The following is a 25,513-nucleotide window of genomic DNA, read 5'->3' on the forward strand; positions in this document are numbered from 1 at the left end:
GAGGCTGGGGCTTCTTGGTGATTGAAGGTCTTCTGGAGGAAGAGTCATCAAGCCTTGGGAACAGCAAGAGATGCAGTGCACAGGGGTCATGTCCCAGTGGCTACAGCAAGGGCCCACCATCTCCCAAGTTGGATAGAAGACAAGTTGGACCTTGACAGTGCCACAGAACCGACACCTGTGTAGCAGAGCCTTTCGATGTCTGTGAGACAGCTGGATCCTCCATCCGGTCATTGTCATTGAGGTGCCTGCAGATGCAGAGGAGTGAATCCTTCACTCCAAGGGAGATTGCTTCTTGCTTTCGTAAGTGAAGGCAGAGTCCTTGTGACCCTGGAGGATGCAGGGCCACGGGTGTTGCAGAAATCTTACAGTGAAGCCCTCCCAACTGAATAGTCTTGTTTCAGTTCCTAAGGCAGACCAGCAGCGGGTCCAGAGTCCAGGTTGCAGAAGTGTCTTGCAAAGAATTCCTTGAAAAGTCTTATGGCTCAGAGTTCCGCCGTGGAAAGTCATGAAATGTAACTGACATCAGCACACTGAGGTGGTGCATACATAGGAGAAGCAGACGCCACCACCACATGGAGCTGATCGATGCCACCTACCGGCACACAGGCAGTACTGCTCGTACAAAAATCTTAGCAATCCAGTATGATGCCTGGGAAATTCAAAGGTAAGGAATCAGTGGCAAGAAGTCTCTATAAGACAAATATTTTAACATGGAAAATAACTTCATGAATGGCACAAACATGGTAAGGTGATACCTACAAGACTTCAACAAATAATCAAAACTATCAACGTTCAATATCAATAAAGACAATGATTTTGAGAAAAAGTGGCAGACACTGCGTTTGCTCTTTCAGTATAGTAGGCATCTATTTGGTTGGCTGACGGAATGGTAAACACTATTCAGATATGATTAAGCTCCCACAACCTACAGATCAGGAATCTCAAGTTAAACAATAAAGAATATCATTAGTGAAATGAAACACTAGTGGGATTCATCACCTTGTGGAATATTTGTGCTAGCAAGATAGCTTCTTTGATACTTAGCTGTAGGAAACTGGAATTTTTTGCAGATGATTTCCCCACCGCCACACTTTTTGCCCCCTTTCGATCTACTAGAGGCTGCTTTTCGACTTTGCAAGTGGACTGAGGACCTCAGTGCCAATGCTCTTTCCCTTAAAACAAGGTATGTCTGATCGTTTTACAATTGGACTTCAGCACACCTGTAAGTCCTTATTAAATGGTATCCTTGGAACCTAGGGCATTAAATATTAAAGACAGTCCCAAAGAGCTGCAGAATATCTTATGCCGTCCTAGGGGACCCACAGACAAATATCACACAGTCTGTCATCGCAAATTGCATTTCAGGGTGTAAGCCCTGAGAGAAAACTCGACATGGCATACTCATGTGCCAATGCAAAGTCACTGCATGTATTATATGTAAATCACATCTACAAGTGGACCTTAAGAGCCCTAAGGCAGGATGCATTATAATACATGCGACGGCATGCCTGCATAAGCAGATCTGTTTAGGAGGCTGGCCCTCTATGTAGCATGCAAAGCTAGGCACACTGTGCAGGGGGTCCAAGCAACCACACCTTGGTTTACAGAGGAAAAACTAGATCACCTAATCCTCTAATTTTTAAGGTAGCTTGGTCGAGCAGTTCAGCCAATCTTGGAGAAATGCAAAGCATTTGTTGTACTCAGTATCAATTATACAACTCACACGTTAGAAGGAATAACTCGAGACCAATTTATAAAAATATTTTAGATTTTTATATAATTTTTATGACCAAGATTATCAACATTGGTTAAGTACTTTTGGAGATATGGATTTGTGAAGTTTAATAAAAAATAGTTTTTTTGCGTACATATGCACTATAGAATCAATGGAAGGCCACCTTTACAAATACATATAAAATCACACAATTGCTTTACCAAATTCTTCTTTTGCAGGTTGGTGGAGGTCCTCGGTGTGCGCACTGTGCCAGCTGGAGACGTTTGGGCAGTTCCCAGTTCCAGGGAGAACAGTGGAGTAAAATCTATGGAGCTGGTGCAAGGCCACTGCGGGGGAACAGTTGAAAAAGGGCTGTGCAGGTAAGTTTAGAGGTGGTTCCTGGGTTCTCCTTGGAGTATTGAGGTCGCATGGGGTTAGGGACCCTTAGGGCGCAGCAGGTTGTTTGTTGCAGGACACAGGGCGGCCACGTGCAGAGTGAATCTGTGGGCCAGGAGCTGTGTGCAAAGATGCCCTTTGGATCTGGAGGTAAGTCACTTTGAGGGTCGCTTACAGGACAATGGGGGCACTCTGGTGGGAGGTATGGAGTGATCCTGAAGTCCCTTGACTAGGGATTCCTGCTGGTCCTTTTTCAGCCTCGGGCGGGCCGGTTTTTCTGGGGTCCGACGTCAGCTGACTAGTACCCAGGGTATTGGAACGGTTCAGCCGCTGCAGGACACAGTGCAACCAAACTTGGCACACTTGTAGGGTTTGGTCGTCGTGGTCACTGGTGAGTCATCGGGTCCAGCTGTGACTTCCAGTTTAGGCGTTAGCCGGCAGTCAGCGAAGTGACTCTCACTGGGTTGCTGGTTTCTTCTCTGCTGCACAATGGTACCTCCACTCTGGAGAGAGTTCTTGGGCAATTTGCATAGCCTGGAGGTCCTCTGGGTTTCTTGAGGTCAGTCCAGTTGTCCAGCAGCTCCTCGGCGGCGATTGTCGGGTCCTGGGTGTAGCAGGCAGGGTATGGTGCCCTTTCTTTGTGCAGCAGGTTCACAGTTCTCGTGCATTGGATCTTCTTTGTGCTGATCTTCTTTGGGTCCTTCAAATCTGATTTCTTGTTCTAGGGATGACCACTAAATACTGAATTTAGTGGGCTTTTTAGGGGGAACCTGGTAGTGTCCGATGGGACTACAGTGAGCACTTCCTGTGGGAAGGGTCACTTCCCTAACCCTGATTGGCTATTTTCCTTCCATCTAAGATGGAGGAAAATGAAATGGAGGGTCCGCCTTGCTGGCAACACCTTAGGGGTGGTGAATGCCAGGTGTGGCCGCTCCTCCTACCCTTTTGTTGTTTCCCACTTTGCCCCACCAGAACTGGGGATTTGCAAAAAGGCTGACCATCTGCTGCTATCAGCAGGCTTGGGATTGAGTTTCAAAGGCTTTAAGCCCATTGAAGCTTACTGTCAGGGCAGTGCACATTCCTGAGGGAGAGGGTGTTAGCATCCCCACCTATGAAGGGCATTGCTTTACAAACCAAAGAGACAAGGCTCACCCCCAAGGTTTGTAGATTTGGTGTCTGGAGGTGGCAGGCTGGATAGAACCAGTCAGCAACCCTGCCAGGTTAGTTACCTTTTGCAGAGGGCACCTCTAAGATGACCCCTGGGTGCATTTAATACTGGTAACAGTTTGGATTTATCATTCTGAGTTGTTTCAGAGTGGCCATCATGTACCCCGGAAACTCGTGTTGACCAGTTTCCAGCATATGTATTAAAATGGCTGCTCTCTTCACTCACTATGTCCCAGGTTTGGCAAGGAGACAATGGGAAGTATATAGCTCATACAGCTATGCCCTCACATATTATATGAAGTACCCTGCCTTAGGGCTATAAGGCCTGCCAGCGGGGTGTCTTATCCATAGTACATGCAGTGTATGATGGACAGGCCACACTGGCATTGTGCCATGTCGAGTTTGTGTTTTAGGTTTGCACCAGGACACTGAGCATGCAATGACAGTGCTGGGTGCACCTGGATGAATGCCCCTAGAAGATGGCACAATCAGTGCTGCAGCCATCAGGGGCCTACCCATAGTACTCCATGCCCTAGGTATCTTAGTACTCTTTTACTAGGGACTTACAGTGGTAGCTAAGGGTGCATCCAATTGTGCCAATGCATCACAACAGTTTTAGGGAAAGAGCTCTGGCCCAGGGAACCTGGTTACAGGGGCCCTGGGCACTACAATTTCTAAGCTACATCAAACATCAGGCAAAAAGTGGGGGCTATCCATGTCAAAAAGAGGCTTTTTCTTATAATCTCCCCATCTGATGTCTAGTTCTCTTGCTACATAATGCAAGTGAACCGGGAAGCTAGCTTAAAGTATGTATTGGGCACTAGTCACTACGAGTTCCCCAGCTACATAATGGATTCCCTGAAACCTATGGTGTTTGATATCAAACACCTTGCCTTAATAAATCAAAACTGATGCCAGTATTGGATTAATTATGACATGCATCCACAGGGCACCCTAGAGGTGCCCCCTGAATCCTACTAGTCTTCTAGTGTGTGGGTGACTGGTATTGACCAGCTTCCCACCACAGACGACTTTCTGACCCCCTAGAGGTGAGAGCCCCTTCTCTTAGAGGCCAGAAACAATGCCTGTTCTGGCAGGAGGACTTATCACCTCTGCCAGTAGGATGGCTAGTCAATCTGCACACCAAGGCCAGGGACTTCAAAGTCCCTGCCACCTTAGATATGCAACCCCAGCTTCCCCCTGGCCTGGGAGATGCAACCCTCTGCCCTGGGGCCCATTTGGCACCAGGAAAGGCGGGAAGAAAATGTTACTTACCCAGAAGACATCTGTTCGTGCCATGTAGTGCTGTGGATTCACATGCCTTGCATAAGTCTGCCATCTAGTGTTGGGTTCAGAGTGTTACAAGTTGTTTTTCTTTAAAGAATATTTTCGAGTCTTGAGATCGAATGACTCCTCCTCTAGGTGATAGTGCACATTGAATCCTTTGTTAGATTGTTTTCCAGCAGGTGGGTAAGGTAAGTAATATATATATATATATATATACATGAAAAACAAAAGAAATGATTGCCACGCACTCCGCTCAGCCACAGAATAAATTTAAGTGGTTTATTCGGTGCAAAAAGAAAAAGAACAACGCGTTTCGACTATGCAGTCTTCTTCTTAGTTCAATAGTCTAGATAGATATACATATAGTATATAAAAAAGGATGTCCATGCAGTGTATATACATATGTATAGTATTTTAGAAGAATTTTACTACAACAATTACAGGCTTCCGGGGAGGAGGGAGGGCGCATGTGAAACTATAGCCCTTCATGCCACAAACAGATGTCTACTGGGTAAGAAACATTTTCTGTTCGATGGCATGTGTGGCTGTAGATACACATGCTTTGCATAGACTGTAAAGCAGTCCCCTCCAAGTAAGCGATGGTTACAATTTAGAAATTGGAGTAGTTTGAAAAAGTGTCTTGAGCACTGTCTGGCCAACATTTGGTTGTTGGCGAGCTAAAAACATCTACACAATAGTGCTTCGTGAATGTGTATGGTGTAGACCAAGTAGCAGTCTTACATATATCTGCAACTGGAATGTTTCCTAAAAAGGCCATAGAAGCACCTTTTTTCTGGTAGTGTGTGCTCTAGGAGCTGTAGGTAATTGTTTTTTTTTTTTAAGTTTCAGATAACAAGTTTGAATATACTTGACTATCCATCTAGCAATTCAATTTTTAGGTCGAGGGTAAACGTTCGACCTTGTGTACACTTTTAGTATACTTCTTATGGCGTAAAGCAATTTAAATTGTTGGTTGCAGTTCTGCCTTTTTCTGTTTCAGAGCAGTTACCAACTACTGTATTATTCCACTTTTGTTTCTTTATCTGTTGCTGTGACGGACTACTTTGGCATTTCTTTGTTGCTGCCTTTTCACTGTGGGTGTTTTAGGCTGGTAGCTGGCTGGGTTTTATTGGAGCATTCTGTTCCTCCAACCACCTCCTATGTTGCTGACATTTGTTTTGACTTTATTGAAGTGCTGTCCTCTTCTGGCTTCTAGAACATTTGCTCAACCATTACATCTTTAATGAAAGGTAACTCCTAGGCTTCGTTTTTTAAATGTTATTTTACCGCTGCCTACCACCCTTTCTCGTAGAATGTAGCTAAACCTAGAAGCAATGATGTGAAACTTGCAAAGCCTGGCACCTGGAGTCTCTCCAGCCTCCCTACTGACACCTGCACAGAGGGCATTGCTTATATCGTTTATTGGGGCCATAAATCTTCTCAGGCTGCTCTGCAATATTTAACTTCATTAGAGCTTTGTTGAAATGCGAGGCAAGAACGCTAGCAAGACTTTTCATTCTGTTAATATAAATAGAAAATAGTTTTCAGCTTTATTTTCCAGTCTCTCTTCAGACGTTTACACAACTTGAGGTAGTGCAGTCATCTTCTCATCTTTCCTCAAGGGCTTGTTTTTTTTTCCTGAGACTCCAAAAGGATCTTTGTAGCTGAGTAATAAGGGTATAGGCTTGCCTGCAAGCTAAGTTGTGTTTACTTATTTTCAGTAATTCTGCTCAGATTGCCTTGTGTTACCCTACTGTCTTCATTGTTTCTCGTGTCTGCTAATGCTTTCTGTCTGATTCCTGTGGAAGCCCTTTGTCCCATCTTCAGGGGTGTATCTTCTGCGTAAATGGAGTTAGTATATTTTTATATGAGCAACTAATGCATTTAGAGTAAGTGTGGCTGTACATCTGTTTAAACAATCATTGTCAGTAGACTTTCTGTGACCGCTTATTTACCTGTGTGTGTTCATGAATTAATATGATTTGAGTGTATATATTTTATACACGTGCATCTGTGTGCATGTATTTACAGAAAACCACCTACTTTACTGCCATGCCTGTTTTGTAGCTTCTTCACTGTGATTTTTTTTTTTTTCAAGTTGTTTGATTTTTGTGGGCATCTATTGCTTCAATATAGATTTAAATATTTAAATTACAATGCTAAATGGCAACATTTTCATTTTTTGCTGCAGATAGAGGAAGGAGGTAAACGGAAGTGCTTTAGTTATATGCAAGGCCACTGGAATTATATGGCAGGAAAAGACAAAATTATGAGACAAGGTTGACCACTTTATGTAGCAAGAAACGTCCAGTTATGAATTTACAATGCCAATAGCTCTACCTCAAGCAAATGTGAGACCTGTTGCATTGTAAATGGTTGTTTGAAACTTGCTTGCCTTTGTGAAGCATTGAAAACGCTACAAAAAGCTGTTTAGATTTTCCAAAACTTCAAGTCCTGTCACTGTAATACATAAGAGCTCATTTAACATCTAGTGTGTGCAGATCTCTTTTAGCGACCAAGTCTGGCTGTGGGAAAAAACAGGTAACTCAACTGATTGGTTAATCTGAAATGGTGAAACTACTTTTGGAAGAAATTTAGGGTTTGTCCTAAGGACTACTTTACTTCTATGTACTTGGAAAAAAGGATCTTCTAAAGTAAAAGCCTGTAATTCATTTACACTTCGTAGGGAGGTGCTAATTTCTAAAAAGACAATTTTCCATTAAAGAAATTGCAAAGAACAAGACTGCATGGGTTCAAATGGTGGACCCATATGTCTAGTAAGGACAATATAAAGGTTCCATTCAGGAGTTGGAGGAACCCTGGGTAGAATAACCCTCTCAAGTCCTTCCATAAACGCTTTAATTACAGGAATTCTGAACAAAGAATTATGTTGTCTGTTTTGGAGGTAAGCAGCTTTAGCTGCTAAATGAAGTCTAATAGAGGAGAATGCTAAATTTGCCTTTTATAAATGTAGCAGATAACAAAAAATGTCTTGCACTGATGCGTTGAGTGGATCAATGTGTTTAGGTTGACAGTAGCATACAAAATGTTTCCATTTTGCAACATAACACTGTCTAGTTGTAGGATTACGTGCCTCTCTAAGAATGTCCATACATTCAGAGGGAAGATGTAAATAGCCAAACTGTATGACCTCAGGAGCCATATTGCAAGATTGAGTGTTGTCTGTTTTGACCATATTTTGGGTCAAAAGGTCTGGTCTGATTGGGAAGTTTCTAGTGGGGAACCACAGACAGATCCAATAGTGTTGTGCAACAAGGTTGACGTGCCCATGTGGGGGCTACAATGATGATGGTGATTGATGTTTGTCTCAGTTTGCAAACCAGAAATGGAATGAGTGGGAGAGGCAGAAAAGCTTTAGCAAATATCCCTGACCAATTTATCCATAGAGCATTGCCCTTGGACTGAGGGTGTGGGTATCTGAATGCAAGGTTTTGGCATTTTGAATTTTCTACGGTGGTGAAGAGATCTTCTGGTATGGGCTCTGGTGAGCCAATCATCCAAGTATGGGAAAAAGTGAATAAGTTGTCTTCTGAGGAATACAGCCACTACTGATAAGCATTTTGTGAATACCTGGGGAGCGATTGTTACTTTGAATTGATAATGTTTACCAGCAATAACAAATCGAAGATATTTGCGATGTGCTGGACAGGAATGTGAAAAGAAGCATCCTTGAGATCTAATGCTGTCATGAAATATCCTTGCTGTAATAGGGGAATTCTTTTGATGTTTCTGTGGAAGATGCAGGAGCAGTTCCCCCACTGCGTCCCAGTGGGCCCTATCATACCTTGCCAGAAATACCTGAGAATTTGCAATTCTCCAGTGATTTGCAGCCTGAGCAGCTACCCTTTTGCCCATTGCGTCCACTTTTTTGCTATCTTTATTAGGAAGAGGAGCATCTCCTGTGGACTGACTATTAGCATTTACTACTAAAGAATCTGGAGGTAGTTGTGATTTTATTAATATTGGATCTGAGGATGCAGGTTTTTTTTTTTTTTTTTTTTTTTTTTTAAATCGACCCTTGGTGTAATGACTCTTGCCATAACAGGTTCTTTGAAGCTCTCTGTGGCATGTCCAAGCATACCTGGCAGCATGGGTAGGAACGGGCTCTCTTTGTGGGGGCTGGTTAAAGTATCAAAGAGGAAATCCTCTTCGATAGGGTCAGTGTGCATATGTGCATTATGGTGTGCTGCTGCCCTTGCAATAACTTTGTTGTATGCTGTTGTATCCTCAGGGGGTGAAGGCCTTGCTGGACATAGATCAGGGTCATTAGCGAGTATGGGATCTATATCATATAAATCCCATGGATCTACATCTTGTGGAGCATCACCTAAATCATCTCTATGAGGTTGTGGCTGTATGAAGGATGTAGGCGATTGTGGTGGTGGAGTGGACGGAAGCATTAGAGAGTGAGGAGAGTTAAGTGGAGAAGGTGGTGGCTGATCTGGAGCCTTGACTTTATCCTTGGAGACTTTTTTTAGATGAAAGAGCAGTGTCCAATGTTTCTTGAAAGTTAAGTCTCCTTTTAATAAGCAAAGGAGGAGAAGCAATTATTTTCCCTGTTCCCTTTTGTATGTGAATCTTGAGCTGACAAGCGTCAATGACTTCCAAAATGGGCTCCACTGGTGAAGTCCCTTCAGCTAAAATTATGGCATCTGTGGTAAGCATAATTTGCGGTTCTGAAATTTTCAGCATTGAATTCTTTTTTTGAACCGAAGGTGTCAGCTCTGGCTTTTTCACATCTGAAGTGTTCGAATAGAAAGCTCATCTCGATCGCGATATACGTTGGGATGTTATTGAGTCTTTGGTCAATGCCAAAGACCTTTTGGATTTTGCAAATTTCAGTGCCGAACCAGACGGTGGGGCACCCAAATGTAATTTTCGTATCCTACCAGGGCCCGAAAGCAGTGGTAGGATGATGACCAGCTTGAAAGTCTTTTTCAACATCTTTATGTGCGAAAATGGGGCTGGTGTACTCACGTTCTGCGCTGCTGGAATCAACTAGCTCTTGACAGAATCTTCGTCCGACTCAGAGTCTAAGATCAAGAGGGCTGCCTGATGTCCAATTTCTTCTTGTGTGTGTTCCTCTCCAAAGATGTCAGGAGTGTCATCCGGTGTCTTTGACGCCATTTCCAACCGTCGCGCTCTTCAGTCCCGGAGAGTTCTCTTAGGTCTAAAAGACCTACAGGCATCGCAGGTCTCTTCTTTAGGTCCAGGGGACAAGCACAAGTTATACACCAAGGCGGTGATTCTAACCGCGGCGGGTGGCGGTCGCCGCCCGCCATGCGGTTACCGCCAAATGACCGCACCGCGGTCATAAGACCGCGGCGGCCATTCTGGCTTTCCCGCTGTGCTGGCGGGCGACCGCCAAAAGGCCGCCCGCCAGCACAGCGGGAAAGACCCAGCAACGATGAAGCCGGCTCCGAATGGATCCGGCGGAGTTGCTGGAGTGCGACGGGTGCAGTAGCACCCGTCGCGAATTTCAGTGTCTGCTAGGCAGACACTGAAATTCTTTTTGGGGCCCTCTTACGGGGGCCCCTGCAGTGCCCATGCCATTGCCCCGCGGCACCCCCTACCGCCATCCTGTTCCTGGCGGGAGACCTGCCAGGAACAGGATGGCGGTAGGGGGTGTGAGAATCCCCATGGCGGCGGAGCGCGCTCCGCCGCCATGGAGGATTCTCACGGGCAGCGGAAACTTTCCGTTTCTGGCCGCGGCTGAACCGCCGCGGTCAGAATGCCCAGCGGTGCACCGCCAGCCTGTTGGCGGTGCTACCGCGGTCATTCGCCCTGGCGGTTTTTACCGCCAGGGTTAGAATGACCCCCCAAGTGTTGATCTGTGTGCGGTTCCTTGGAGTGGCATCGAGGACAGAAACCCATTTTTTGACAGTATATGACAAAGTAGGCCCAAAAAGGGCAAGGACGCCCTTAGAAGCATTGAACCTACCCCAACGCTGGTCAATTAGTTAAAGTGTGGAAATGAGCGATCGAAATACTACACTGTTGTCAAAAGAAAGACAGAAAGGAAAGTTCGAAAGAGATAGGAGCGAGAGGAAACACATCCGAACCAGACGGCAGAGAGAAAACAATCTAACAAAGGACTTGATGCCCATGCACACTATCACCGAGAGGAGTTTTCACTCGATCTTGGGACTCGAAAAGATTCTTCTAAGAAAAACAACTTGTAACGCTCCAAGCCCAACCTAGATGGCAGACTTATGCAAAGCATGTGTATTTATAGCCACATGTCATCGAACACTTAGATAGTCAGCAGGCATGTCACACCTACAGGCTGAGTACACTCCTTGGGTGGGTGAGAGGTGGAGGGGGTAGGGGGCTAGCCTGAAGTGAACTTAAAAAGAAGAATTCCATCATCTTGTGTGTGGTAGAATTAGTAACTCTGAGACAGGGTGATACTAGCTCCCCATTGGAAGTGCTCATCTACGGCGTGTAGTGACCCCAAGGGTAAATAGCCTATTGGCTACTCCCTTCACTTCCCTTAACACCCCTAAATTGACTATTTAGGTGGCCTCCTACACCAGGAACTCAGATTCGACTACTGGGAACCGAGGAAGAAAGAAGGACCGAAGAGAGTGGGAACTGAAGATATGCAACAAAAACTGGTGCCTAATCCTGCAGGCTGTTTGCACTTCGACAATCGCTGGGATCGACTTTGCAAAGAGCTGGAAATTCTCCCCAAAACCCTGGAAGCCTCAACAACTGGAAAATATCTCCAATGGAGCAGAGGAGCTGCTCCCCTGCATCTGCAGGCAGCACTTGCAAAGTCTGGTACTGTCACATTGGCCATTTGGCCCACCAAGGGAACAAGCCAGGAGAACATTGTTTGGAGCTCAGGAGGTTAGCCCCCACTTCCCCGAAGTCCTGAGACCCTGAACCCTCGTAGAGTTTTCCTGCACCTATATCTAGGGTACGTGAACCCTTGCAATAAAAAAAGCTTTTTGGTGGTCCAATCTGGAATCCAAAAGCACCAAAGCAGAACTACCCACGGGGACATCAGGATCCTCAAGGCCAGTCAGAAGAGTGGCACCACTGCCCTGTTCCTCCTCTTCACCAGGCCACCAAGACAAAGTGAGTCTATGACCACTGTGACCCAACACCTCAAAGTACCACTGCATCAGAACCCCACAGCCCAAGTCCAAAAGGTGGTGGTGACAACTGAGTCCTTAGACACGCAGAAGCTGAGCTCACCCTTGGGTTTGGTCAAACTGGTCCCCCAGTCACTGCCTGCATCTTCTTCCTACAGACACCTGACAACTGTCTGCAAGCACCCCTTTGCAATAAAAGTACTTTACCATTTAAAATCGCATTTGAGTAAACAGGTTACTTCCTTGCAAAAACATTGATACATTGCACAGTTCTTACATTCTTTGAAGAGTTACCGTGCTGAAACATTATATAAAGAAAGTAGCTATTTTATTAAATCTTGGTCTCAAGTTCCTTCTTGAGTGTGTGTCTCATTTATTGACTGCGGGTTCAACAAATGCTTAGCACTGCCCCCTGATAAGCCTAACTGCTCGCCCACATTATCACAAAATAGAGCTTGCGATTATTAATTTTACTCTTGGAAACCAAAAAGGGCTGACGCCTGTACTATCTGCATAGTGTACCCCTCGGTACACTGCATAGATAGTCAGCTTCCCCAGTAGCACTTACAGGGTTTAACTCAGTTGTGTATTTTTATCACTGTTAATGCTATTAAGGTAACAGATGAGACTAGGAGTGTCCCTTTTGACAAGGTCATCCCCCACATTTTGTCACTGGTACTGAGGTTTTTTCCACTGAGGCGCAATGGGTTCTTCTAAAAAGGCCCCCAATGCCAGTGCTCTTTTCCCCAAAACAGCCCCCTTACACTCGTCCACCCATGTAAGTCCCTAGTAAGTTATACCACTGGAACCTGGGGCCTGGGTAAAGGAGATCTCTCAGCACAGACTGTGCCACCCTCAAGGACCCACTAAAAATGAGAACCACACAGCTGCCATTGCAGTCTGCATTCCCTAGTGCAAGCCAGGAGAAAACACGACATGGTGCACCCTTTGTGTGCCATACCCTCATCACTGCAGCTAAGTATATGTAAGTCATTCCTAAGACAGGCCTAAGAGCCCTAAGACAGGGAGAAGAACACATACTGTATGGCCATATCTGCACGAGTGGATATAGCCCGGTGATGCTCAGCCCCACTGCTGAGCACTGCAAGTGAACCAGGAAGCCATTTTAAGGTATGTTCTTGACACTCGAAAACATGAGTGACCCAGTCACATAATGGCTTCACCAAACCCTATGGTGTTTGGTATCAAACACATCGTACAGACAAATCTGGGCTGATGTCAGCCTTAGCTTTACTCAGACATGCACCCAGTGGGCACCTTAGAGGTGTCCCCTGAGCCCCACTAGTCTCTTGGTGCGCTGACTGAATAGTTTAGTCCAGTCTGCCACCACAAGACGCATTTGTGAACCCCTGGAGGTGACAGCCCATGCTCTTAGAGGTCAGAAACAATGCCTGCTCCGGAGAGGGGTGTTACCACCCACTCCAGCAGGATGGACAGCAGATTTGCACTCCAAGGATGGGGTCTTCAAATACCCTGTGGCCTTTGATATGCACCCCGGCTTCCCCAGTCTTGGGTGTAGCCACCTCCAGTCCTGAGGCCCATTTGGTACCAGGACAGGCGGGACAATTAGCTAGTCAAGAGGTACCACCCGAGCTAACCACACCCCTACGACGGGCTACTGCGGTGGACACTTGAAGAAGGGTCCCATTATCTTGGTTTTGGTCGGAACTAACACTTCTGAAATAGGGATATGCCCCTTCCAACAGGAAATGGTCATAATGGGATGTAGGCACCTCTGAAGATAAGTAGCCCCTTTGCTACTACTCTCCACTCCCCTGAAAAGTCCCTAAATTCAGTATTTAGGCGGCTCCCCAACACCAGAAGCCAGATTAGCCTGACAACAAGAAGCAGACATAAAAGAGTTAGAAGGGCGAGAACTGCAGAAGCCTGGAAAACTTTTGCCACAAAACCATGCCTGCTTACCTGCTGCTGTCCTGACAATCGCAATATCAAGACTCATCCTGCAGCTGTGGGGACTCCAAAAGCCTTGGAGGTACTCCAGCACATCGCCAGCATCTCCCTTGGAGTGGAGGAACCACTTTCCTGCTTCTGGCAGGCACCATCGCAATGTCCATTTCACCTGCCTGCTGAAACCTGGGTCCACTGTTGCAGCAGCCGTCCAGGAGGAGGTTCTAATGCTCCAAGAAATCATTCCTGTTTCCCCACCAAGTAAGAAGACCCAAGGAACCACCAGAGCCGAGCTGCACCAACACCTGGGAAACTGGATGAAGGAGGTTCTTCATCAACAAAGGCATGGTGAAGCCAAGCCTGGGCTTCAACATCAGAACCAAAGCTCTGCAGGCGAGGGATGTCAGCATTGCAGAAGACAGCCTTCTCAGTTGTCCAGTTGCCTTGTTCTGTCTCTGCAGGTCACCCAAAGAACTGTGTGCGCCTTGATGCAGGTGTACCACCGTTAAGGATGCACTGCACCCTAGCGCCTCGGCCTGGGTAAAGGATTGCCAATGGTGTCCCCTTGCTCTCTGGATGCCCATCGATCGAGTCTCCCTGTGAGGAGATCCCGGACTTGTCTCCAACTAAATTGTTGCATTCTCTTTCCAGCTGGCCCCTTTGTTGCCAAGTGTTCGGTGTGCAGGAATCCAACACAACCAACATCACTGCATCTGGACGCTCCTGGGTAGGTAAACCTGAACTGCTCGTCTTGTCAATAACGTTTCACTACAAGTACAACACTACCTTCAGGGGATCCCTGAGAACTGAGAGTAAGATCTTCCATGCAGCCACAGTAATTTGAAAACTCTAGCTGCGTAAAGACACATTCATCTACAAAAAGTGTTACTTACTTGCAAATCATTCTAGGAACAGCTACAGTATTTATTATTCTGGTGTTCATGAATAATACAACAAAGTAACTATTTTTCTAACCAACTGGTCTCAAGTTGCTACTTGAGTGTGTGTCTCATTTATCAACTCTGCACTTTCAACAAATGTATAGCACTACCCTCTGATAAGCCTAACTGCTCGCCCACACTACCATAAAAGAGAGCTTTTGGGATTGTCATTTTTACCCCTGTAAACCAATAAGGGTCGCCCTGGACTGTCTGCATAGTGCCCCCCTATACTGGGTCACTGCATAGATAGCCCTGCCTCTTACAATGAGCAAACGGATGAGTGGATTCAAAGAAAAAGCCAATAAAGAGGTATTTATGTCATTTTTGTAAACCTTTTTGGATTGTTTGCAACCGTACACATTTGAAGAAATATCTTCCAAATGAGAAAGCAATGTTCATTATACATAAATCTGTATATTCAATACCTGATGGCCGTGGTTTGTACTCGACACGTTCTCCTCTCCAAAAGTCCAAGGGCGGAACTCGAACCCTTTTTGATCGTCGAAGATTAGGTGTTTGAGAAGGTAGTACTGGAATAATGAATCAATACAAAAGTATATTTAAAATATATTTAAACACACAATACATTTACTTTTTTTGGCATATGTCATTTTTCTCTTTTAGCTGGACAAGAAAAATTCTTATTTCCATAAGTTCCAGACTTGACTGGAGAATGGAGGCATGGGTCATTTGCTAAATGGCACTTTTCTTTTAAAAGGGAAAGCTGTTTATCTTATAGTTTCACCACTGCCTAAGCTTAACCTCTGGCAGCCAGATCATTGTTATAATTGATATTTGTATGTTTTCTTCTCTGCCTGGTTTATCAGAATTCTTCTGTTTTGGAATGCATCAAATGTTTATTTAGCCACAGGGTGTTTCTCACTTGACCTTCTTTGAGCCTGATGGGATCACTGTAGGATAGCCTTCTACAATCACTGATATGTGGGACATGCTACATGCCAGACTGTACTGGCTCTCTCTCAAACAACGTGTGGATATGGTTCAATTCCCATTCCATAACCGAGTTCCCACATGATTGCATGAAAATTGATCATTCTCTACTAGAAGTACCAACACATTTTCTGAGCATACTCTTCAATCGTCACACAGCAGAGGTCTGTCCAGTTCTCTGATGAAATGGCCATACTTCTGCTCCCCAAACTTGGCTCAGACCATATAATTCAGTAATTATAGAACACAACATTCATGGCCTTTAATATTTCCTTAGAAAATACATCTTGTCAGGATAAGGGGCCAATCTCCTTCACTCTCTACTGCTGAAGAAAAATTCTTAAAATGGTAAAACTGGAGTACAGATTGTTCAAACTGATACATAATTTGACTTCAATTTGGCTTGCTCTAGTTTATAAATACACAGAGGTGGACATTTTTAATATTGTTAAATGCCTGATGAAAATGTTTTTGCTCTTTTTTTCTGCATTTCTTGTTGCATGCTTTTTCTTTGCACCGCTGTAAATTACCTGATCAGTGTTACTTATTGGAAATCCTGCTGTTTACATATATATATTCACCGTAGGTTAAATGACCTCATTGATGACATCACATGTTATTTGTGATGTCATTTAACTTGGCATGACTGATGTAATATCTAAGATCCTATGCAGTGCATGGCGGGGTGCAAGTTGTAGTTACCCTCAGGAAACTTTTACTGGTCAATATCAGTTTTTTTTTTTTAAATAAGCTTTAGTTTTTTTAAACAGTAACCATTACTCACTTTAACCTTTGTTTTTTTGCAGTGACATACACACTCGGAAGAAGGGAACCCGGGGTAGTTCCAAACTATAGGTGGACAGCAGCTCCTTTATGGAGCACCGTAAGGCACTCTACCTGGAAACTACCTGCAGTGTTGTGTGAATATAAATGGCAGAATCCTTTAAGCTCCTGAAGAACTCCATGGAGGTGTAACGTAGGTGTTACAACGTGGTGAAGCAAATTCAAATTTAGACTGTCAAGTTTGCAGTACATGCTGATGAATAATGACGTGTAATACATAGCTCGGGTGTGGCGTATTCATTGGCGGGTACCAAGGTTGAAGATGATAATACAATTGGTGACAAGTTAGGGGATGAGTAACCTGAAGATCGACAGTGCTCTCCCTGGGACTTTGCCGTGGTCCAAGCAAACTGCTTGTGTGTGCCACGCGTGCCTTCGTCAAAGTGCAGAATCGATGTTTGGTGTATGTAAAGTCAAAGCACAACTCCAGCCGGTGTGAAGCGTCTGAAGATAAAGAAAGCTTAACTGAGATGTCTAAGCATCAGTGGTCAAGAGCCTAGTGGCAAAACTGTACAGAAAGGTACAGCGCTACTACGCAATATACAGCTATACAGTCCACAGAACACTACTGCTGAAGGCGGATACAACCAGGTTTTGAACGTACTGCGATGTGAGGCAGAGATCAACCAGCTGTCAAAAAGTATAGGAGAATGCCTGAAAACGCAACACATCTGCTTACCAGAAATGATTAAAGAGAGAAATATTACTGCAACACTGGGAAATGGACCAAGGAAAATGGCTTACAGAGCAGTATGTACCCACAGCAACAAGAGGCACCATAGAAGGCTGTTCTTCCAGTGGAAACTAAGAAAGAGGCCACATATCCTGCATTTCTAAAAGATGACCATGAGCCCAGAATGTCGCAGGGCCTGCTGGATGATATGAATGGAACATGTCATGAGGGACGGCACGTGAAGCTGGAAAAACCTCTGATATTAACATCAGTAATACACATAAGTGGTTATAATGCTGGGCCTGGCCCACCCAACCCTGCGGTACCCAGGGTGCGGCCAACCCCAATAACAACAGCTCTCGCTTTCTGGGAGCGGAGTTGTGTTTGCTCAGACTTGGCAGTCAGAGCAAACAGCTAGGTGGGCACCCCGGACATAGCAGGAGCTGGCCCTGGGAGGTAGTGAGCCCCAGGGCCATTATTGGCTCCAAGAGGGGGGCTGTGTGGCCCACCTCCAACCTTTCTACAGACCCAGGGGGTTGGTGGTCCCCGGGGCTGCAGGATGACCGCTTTGCCTATTATAATTTTGTAACAATTGCCCGAGGGAGGTGGCAGTCCTTGGGCCTGTGTGTGTGGGTGAGGGGGCAGGGCCGTGTTTACAGGACCCCCTATTATAATGAACACATTTTGTGACGGGGAGGTTGTGGTACCCAGGGGCCTGGGGGGGCAGAGTAAGACCCCTGCATACTATTTAATTTAATCAAGGGGAGGTGGCGGTCCCCAGGGCTGAGAGTTAAAGAGGCTTCCTCCACATATAATCGAAACAGCCCTGGGGAGATGGTGGTCCACAGGGCCTGGGGGTCTTCTAGATACCCCTAAATGTACTGAACACATTTTGCCCCAGGGAGGTGGTTGTCCCTGCTGCACGTGCATGGAGGGGGTGGGGCACGTGCAGGGAGGGGGCGGATGGGTAGGGCGCATGGCCCCCTGCATACTATTTAATTTAGGCCTCATGGAGGTGGAGGTCCCAGGGGCATAAATAAGCCCAGGAGGGGGGCCTTGTGCACCCAACTCCTTTATTTTTTATATGCCCCCGGAACCCTGTCCACCCATGCTTGTTTTTTCACCAAACAATGTTGCTAATTCACAACATCAACATGAATTTGGTGCGATTTTTGTTTAAAGAAAGTGTTTTTTTTGCCTAGCGGCCCTTGTGGGACCCCTGCACCAGAACTTTGGCCACTTTTCTTTTTTTTAACTATTTTATTCTTGGGCTCAGCAGAAGCAGGGTCCCAAGATGACTGCCAACACTACCTGGTTGAAGACTTGGCAGCCAATCATAGCTCTGCAAGAGCTTGTTATTATTTTCAAAGTCGTCGTGGCCACAGATTTGGATTTCCTTAAATTTTGCAATAACCACTGAACGGATTTAAACAAATAACAAAAAGCCTAATCTTCATTCTGAAAAGCTACTTTTCTGCCAAATTTAGTGTAATTCCGTCTAGTATTTCTGGCTGTAGTTGTGTTCAAAGCTCCTATGGGAATTAAAGTGGGAAATACATTTTTTTTACCCCCAATTTTACTTGGCCCCCGTGTGACGGATCACCCCGAAACTTTCAATACACAACAAGATTCTTTGGCACACTTTGTTTTAGAAAAAGGGTGCAAGTAATAGTTACCTTAGTGAACAATTTAGAGTTACTTGAGCTAACTATAACTGGTGAAGTTCTATAGTTTTGTATGTTTATAATGTGAGCCTAACTATAACGTCCCTGTAACCTTTGGCTTTATAAGTGAATATACTTAATTAATTACTATACGTTAATCCAACCACCAACACCACGCACAGCCTTTGGCCATGCACAGCGCTGGTTGGCCACACCAACCCCCTATAAGCACCCAACCTTGCATAGCCTTCACCAATGCGCAGGGAAGGTGGCCCCCGCAAGACCTGGCCAGCAGCCAGACCCTGCGGCCAAAACACCCTAGCCACCCAAACCCATGCTGTGCACAGCCCTTTGGCTGTGTGCGGCAGGAGTTGGCAGCAGTTCTCTGGGTGTGGGAATAGGTGTGAGAGTGTGTATCTGCAGGTGAGAGTGGCTGACAGATTGTCTGTCTGGGTGTGAGAGTGCGTACATCAGTGTTTTAGTGTGTGGAACAGTGTCTGCTCAGGTCTGTGAGTGGGTGCATGAGGGTGTCAGTGGGTCTGTGAGCTGGTGCGCGAGTGTTTGAGTGGGTCTGTGAGTGGGTAAGTGTCTGAGTGGGAGAAATTGATTGAAAGAGAGACAGAAAGAGGAAGAAAGTGAGATGGAAAGAAAAGAGTTTTTATTAGGCTTTAATATCTCAAACTTAAAGATATGAGATATTTGTGTTCAATTTACAAAAAAAAAAAAAAAATGTAACTATATATATATATATATATTTTTTTTTAAATAAAAACATTTAAGGGAAATGAGTCCATTTGGACTCGAACCACCTAAGCTCAGTCTGAACCGCAAGGGAGCCCTCAAGGGCTCCCCCAGGGTCCCTATTTATTTATTTAGCTATTTTTATTATTATTTTTGTTATTTTTAATAACAAGCCCTTATGGGCTACTTGGCACTGCGGGAGAAGCCTTAAGGCTTTTCTCGCAGTGCCATTGCTTCAGCAAGCACAGAGCTGCTTTGACAGCAGCTCTGTGCTTGCTGAAGCATTTCATCTCTGTCCCCTGCACACTTGATGCAGGGAATAGAGATAAAAGCTGTGGTTTTGACAGTGGGACCTGCTTTACAGGTCCCGCTGACAAAACCAGAAGAGCTTGCTACGGATTGGCTGTTGCAGACAAGCCACAGCAAACAGCTATGTCCCAGAGGAGGGCCCCGTCTGACATAGCAGGAGCCAGCCCTGGGAGGTGGCGGTCACCAGGGCCATCTCTGGCACCCGGTGGTGGAGGGAAGGGGGGGCTCCCTCTAATTGTGCACACAGCCCAAGGGAGATGGTGGTCCTCAAGGTCCCAAAGGGACCCCTTTATTTTCCTAAATATTCTAAATATTTGCCAGCTCAAAATTCAGTGTAGCCCTGGTGGGTGGTCATCCCCGGGGAATGGCAAGGGGGGGTGGGGGTTGGGGGGCACCAGTCCCCCCGCATTAAGTATATTTATCGCCCCACCCAGATAGCCCTTTATGGTCCACCTGGGACCGTGAGGGAGCCCTCAAGGGCTCCCCTGTGGTCCCAAAATATGTATTTAGTTATTTATGTACTTCTTTTTTTATTAATACATTTTTAATGTAAAAAGCCCTTATTAGCTACCTGCCACTGCAGGAGAAGCCTTAAGGCTTCACTCGCAGTGCCATTGCTTCATCAAGCACAGAGCTGCTTTGACGACCCCCCTGCATATTTAAGATTTGCCCTGGAGAGGTGGAGGTCCCCAGGGCAGCAGTGGGAGGGGTCCTGGATATCCCCCCCACACTTTTTGTTTTATACAAAAGACCCTGGGACTTGGGACCACCAGGGGGCATTATAGTAATGAAGCACCGGTAGCCCATGCTTCATTTTTAAATCTTTTTATGGCAGATCCACAGCAACTCTGTCCGTAAAAGTTTTTTTTTAAATGCTTTTTTGCCCTGGGGGATCCCTTTGGGACCCCACCACCAGGGCTAAGGAGTCAGGGTGTTCGAACTCTGGCCCCTTTTCTTTATTTTTTACGACTTGGCATCAGCAAAGTCTCACGATGGTTGACAACACTTGGAACGACTTCTATTGTTGGACATTTATCAGCCAATCAGATCCCTGCACGAGATCAGGAGGGTCACAAATCATTCATGTCCCTAGATATACACATTTGGCTTTTCTTTAATTTCTCTAAAACTACTGAACGGAATTACACCAAAGCAAAATAAAAAACACTCTGGACCTACCTTCCTGCCAAATTTGGTCACTTCCATCCAGTAGTTTTTGTGTTATGGCTATTCAAAATCCCTATGGAAGAATGAATGGAGAACACATGTTTTCGACTATTTGCTGCTGGGGTTGGGCGATTTGCCTGGCCTGCAGCCAACCCCCTATAACAACCCAATTTTCCACCATGCATGGCCGGTTGGCCTCAGGGTCTGGCCAACCACCCAGCACTGCACCACGCACGGCCTTTGCCAATATGCTTCTTGTCTGAAATGTTGGTAGACAATAAGATCTCAGCAGGAGATCTCCCTGGATCGACAGCCCTAAAAATATACATTTCTTGTCCCTTTAATATCTCAGAAACTACTGAACAGATTTACAGCAATTTAAAAACCAAAAGTGTGACCTGCGGACCAAAAACTACCTTTTTGCCTAATCTGGTGCAATTCAATCCAGCGGTTTGGGCTGCAGGCCTGTCTAAAGAGTTTATGGGAATTAACATGGGAAACACACTTTTTTGACCCCCCCCCCTGCTTTTTCTTGGCCCCCTAGTTGACGGACCACCCAGAAACTTACTATGCACAACAAGACCCAACTTGTCACTTTTTCCAGAGGGTAGTAGTGGTTAGGGCCTAGTTTCCTTAGAAAAAGTGTTTTTGACTTGCCTAGCTCTTTGGCACCTTTTGATGAATCTTCACAAAATTTTCCAAAAATATTGTGCCGGTGATTATTGTTGTGCAAGGAAAGATTCAGAGTGATCTATCAAGTGAGGGCCAAGAAAAAGGGGAGGGTCCAAAAAGTTGTTTCCAATGTTAATTCCCATACGAACTTTAGACACAACTAGAGCCCGAACCGCTGGATGGAATTAGACCAAATTTGGTAGAAAGCTAGCTTTTGAGATATTAGAGGGAAAATACATTTATATATCTAGGGATGCGGATCGTTCATGAACAAATCGCGAAAAATAAAAAAAAATCGGGAATGCATGCACAAACAGAAGCACTGTAACTGGCTAGCCACAACCTAAGTAGAAAGTTGTGGTGGCCATTTTATGTTACTGGAGAGGGTACCTGGTGCTGAAAATAGAACTGCTAAGTGGTATAAGGGGTCAGGGTGGCGGTACCTTGACTCAATGGGTGTGATATAGGGGTGTTTTAGGGTCCAAATCTGGGTTTAAAATGATTTTTCTTCATCATGCGCGATAGCCTTGAATATCCTTAAATATTCGAGGATATTCTTGGATACTCGAGAATATGCAAAAAAACACAAAAACATTAAGACTCATTCTTACGCTAATTCATTCGATCATATATGCACTGAGAGACTCATGCGCCCACTCACACAAGCTCTCAAACACTCATGCACCCACTGAGACTCACACACCCACTCACAGATCCAATGACAGGGACAGGCCCTGTGGACAACCTCCTCTGCGCACGGCTAATGCCATGTGTGGAGAAGGGTTGGGTGGTTATAAGGCCCTGCAACTAACCCTTGCCGTGCAAGACTGAAGGATGTGCGCAGCGGGGTTGGAATAAAGCACAGTAATTAAAATTAATTACGTTAAAAAAAAACATAGAAATTCACTGAAACAAAACAAAGGTTAAAGGGACATTATAGTTAGATTCTGAATTTACTTGTTCAAAACCATAGAAATTCACAAGTTATAGTTAGAGTTATTTCAAGTAACTATAACGCGCACTAAGGTAACTGTAACTCGTGCCTTCACCAGTCTCTTGTCTCCGGGAGGTCAGAAACGTGGATAAGGTAGTGAAATTGGTCAGGACCAGTCACTCAACACTCTAGTAGTAGCTGGTAGGTTTTCAGGGGGCATCTCTAAGGTGCCCTCAAGTTGCATACATAGGTAAATACAACACTAGCATCAGTGTGGGTTCACCAATACAAGATGTTTGACATCAAACATCCTTACCTTTAGTAAAGCCATCATGTAGCTGGGTAACTCGTAGTGACCAATGACCAGCACATGTATTTAAAACAGCTTTCGGGGTCACCTACTTTGTCTGAGAATTGACAGACATAGCAGGACATCCTCAAAGAACTGACCGCCAAAAAGATACACAAGAAAGTGAACTGGACAGTGAGCTGTCAAAAGGCTTTTGGCACTCCGAACAATGAATGAGCTGAGCTCCTGTTCTAAAAGCTCCAGATTACACCATTCGGTTCATAGTGCCGACAGATGCCTCTGAACATGGGATAGCAGCAGTCCTGTCCCAAGTCAACGATGAAGGCCAGGACCAATCTGTTGCTTTCATTAGCAGGAGGTTATTCTTCAGAGAGCACCGTTGGAGTGCCATTGAGAGGGAAACCTTTGCTGTTGTTTGGTCCCTGAAGGAACTAAGCCCATACTTGTTTGGCTCTCACTTCCTTGTTCAACTGACCCCTCAGTAGAAGAGTTCAGCAAACTGGTAGCAAGACCTGCCTGCAGTCAACATGTTGGTCAGAGGGTGCCTGAAAGACTACTCCCTCAACTGAGCCATCTTTGGGATTGCTGGAGAGGAGATCATGGAGAGGCTCACTCTCAATTTCCTGTCCCTCATCTGCGACCATGAGCATGGGTCAGCTTCGCACTGTCGTAGGTTTTCAGGCGGTTTACATGGATTACCCTCTTGGGATTCCTGCAACTGCCAAAGTCCACCAGATAGTTGACTTCCCCTTTTATATTTAGGATGGGGTAGGATCCACTGCCCCTATCTTGGAGGGCTCTAGGGGCCACAGGCCCCAAAACCCATACCTTCTGCTCAGGTTGATATACAACCAGTGTGGTTTTTTGGTCAGATCAGAGCTTGCCTAAAGGTTTTGGTTTGCTTCTTTCATGTACACAGCCATCCTTGAACAAAGGCCAATCACATAATCTACTCTGTCCTGCATAGGCTCTCTGGGAGGCTTCTCCCATACTTTCTTTACAAGACAAAGTGGTCCCCTAACAAGATGCCAAAACAAAAGTTCAAATAGGGATAACTCCACTCCCTTCTGTGGCACTTCGTTGTAGGCAAAAAGCAGGCAAAGAAGTAGGACATCCCATCTCCTTCTGAGTTTTTCAGGGAGACCACCAATCATGCCTTTGAGTCTTGTTAAATCTCTCAACACGACAACCGCACTGGGGATGATACGGAGTGGTGATCACACCACATTCAGCCCACATGTGCTTCAGGTAGCCAGACATGAAGCTGGTATCTCTGGCTGACACGACCTCCTTAGGAAAACCCACTCTGGTTAAAATAGCAATGACAGCCCTAGCTGCAGCAGGAGTAGCAGTAGTCCTTAGGGGGATTGCTTCATGGTACCTAGTTGTATGATAAACTACCACCAGTATACATTTTTTCCCTGATGTTGTTGGAGGGTGAAGGGGCCCAACAATGTCAATCGTAAACCTTTCAAAGGGAACACCTGAAGAAATCCATCCCAGTGTGTGGTGGACACCTATGGTGTTACAGCTTATACAGGGTCCAAGCAAGCCTGTTTAGATAATACTACAGTGTCTAGACAGTCAGGGCTCTCTAGGGTAGCTGTGGTGAGCAGCCAAGACTTATCTAGAAGGCATGTGAAGCACCTGCAATATCACAGTAGTCACATAGTAACGTATCATACTTGAAAGGAACCACACAGTGTTGCAAAAAATAAAGGTACTTTATTATACGCACACCAAACTAGACTACCATTGGTATACCGCGCTGTGGATGTATGAAACACAGAATATACACTAGTAAGTACTCATGAAGAACAAGTTAATTACCTTCGGTAACAAATTATCTGCTAGAGACTATCTAGCTGCAGATTCCTTACATTAGAATTCCCTGGTGTTAGCTTCAAATCAGTACTTTTTCTGCTGATCAGTGCCATGCGCGCGCCGTCAGGTGGCATAGTTCGGATCCGCGGGTGTCGACCGGCTCCGCATGGCGGCGTCAGCGTCATTGGAGCCGTCTATGACGTCACGATTGTCTATATAGATGCCACCTCAGCATGTGTACGTCAGTTCTTTTCCCACAACTTTCCGCGCCAGAAACACAGTGTCATGGAAGAACTAACAGTATTTAGTTTTGTTTTTTCACTTGATTGTTTCATGCTTTTAAGAAAGTCTTATATATATATATATATATATATATATATATCTGCAGAGTGGGGAAGCTTGGGTGGGTCTAAGGAACCTGCAGCTAGATAGAGTCTCCACCAGATAATTCGTTACCGAAGGTAAGTAACTTTTATATCTGACAGAGACTTCTAGCTGCAGATTCTTTACCTTAGAATAGATACCCAAGCTATAATTCCTGGCAGTGGGTCCTAAGGATATATTTTATACCAGGAAGTCCTGCAGGATTGAGCAGGCAAATTGCCCCTCCCTTCTCACTTGGCTATCCAGGCAGTAGTGTTTTGCAAACGTGTGCAAGGAAGCCCACATTCCCACTTAGCAGATGTCAAGCACCGGTACACCACGAGCTAACGCAGTGGTAGGAACTTTTCCTCTGGTAGAGTGAGCCCTCAAGCCCTCTGGAGGCTGCTTCCTGGCCAAATCGTACAGAGAACGACCCAGCGCGAAATGGACCGTTTCTGTACTGCCCGACCCTTCTTTACACCAACGTACCCCACAAAGAGTTGGTCG

General features: G+C 45.4%; 1 protein-coding gene across 2 annotated transcripts in view; it reads right to left on the bottom strand.

Annotated features, from left to right (window-relative positions):
• The window catches only part of CENPC (centromere protein C), a 904,489-nt gene that overhangs the window by 217,278 nt on the left and 661,698 nt on the right, over positions 1-25,513 (bottom strand). For both annotated transcript variants that reach the window (XM_069235766.1, XM_069235758.1), the window contains exon 21: positions 14,981-15,085. In XM_069235766.1, the coding sequence (XP_069091867.1) occupies positions 14,981-15,085 (105 nt within the window). The remainder of the gene's footprint in view (positions 1-14,980; positions 15,086-25,513) is intronic.

Source organism: Pleurodeles waltl, chromosome 1_2, assembly GCF_031143425.1.
Source record: "Pleurodeles waltl isolate 20211129_DDA chromosome 1_2, aPleWal1.hap1.20221129, whole genome shotgun sequence".
Classification (NCBI taxonomy): domain Eukaryota; kingdom Metazoa; phylum Chordata; class Amphibia; order Caudata; family Salamandridae; genus Pleurodeles; species Pleurodeles waltl.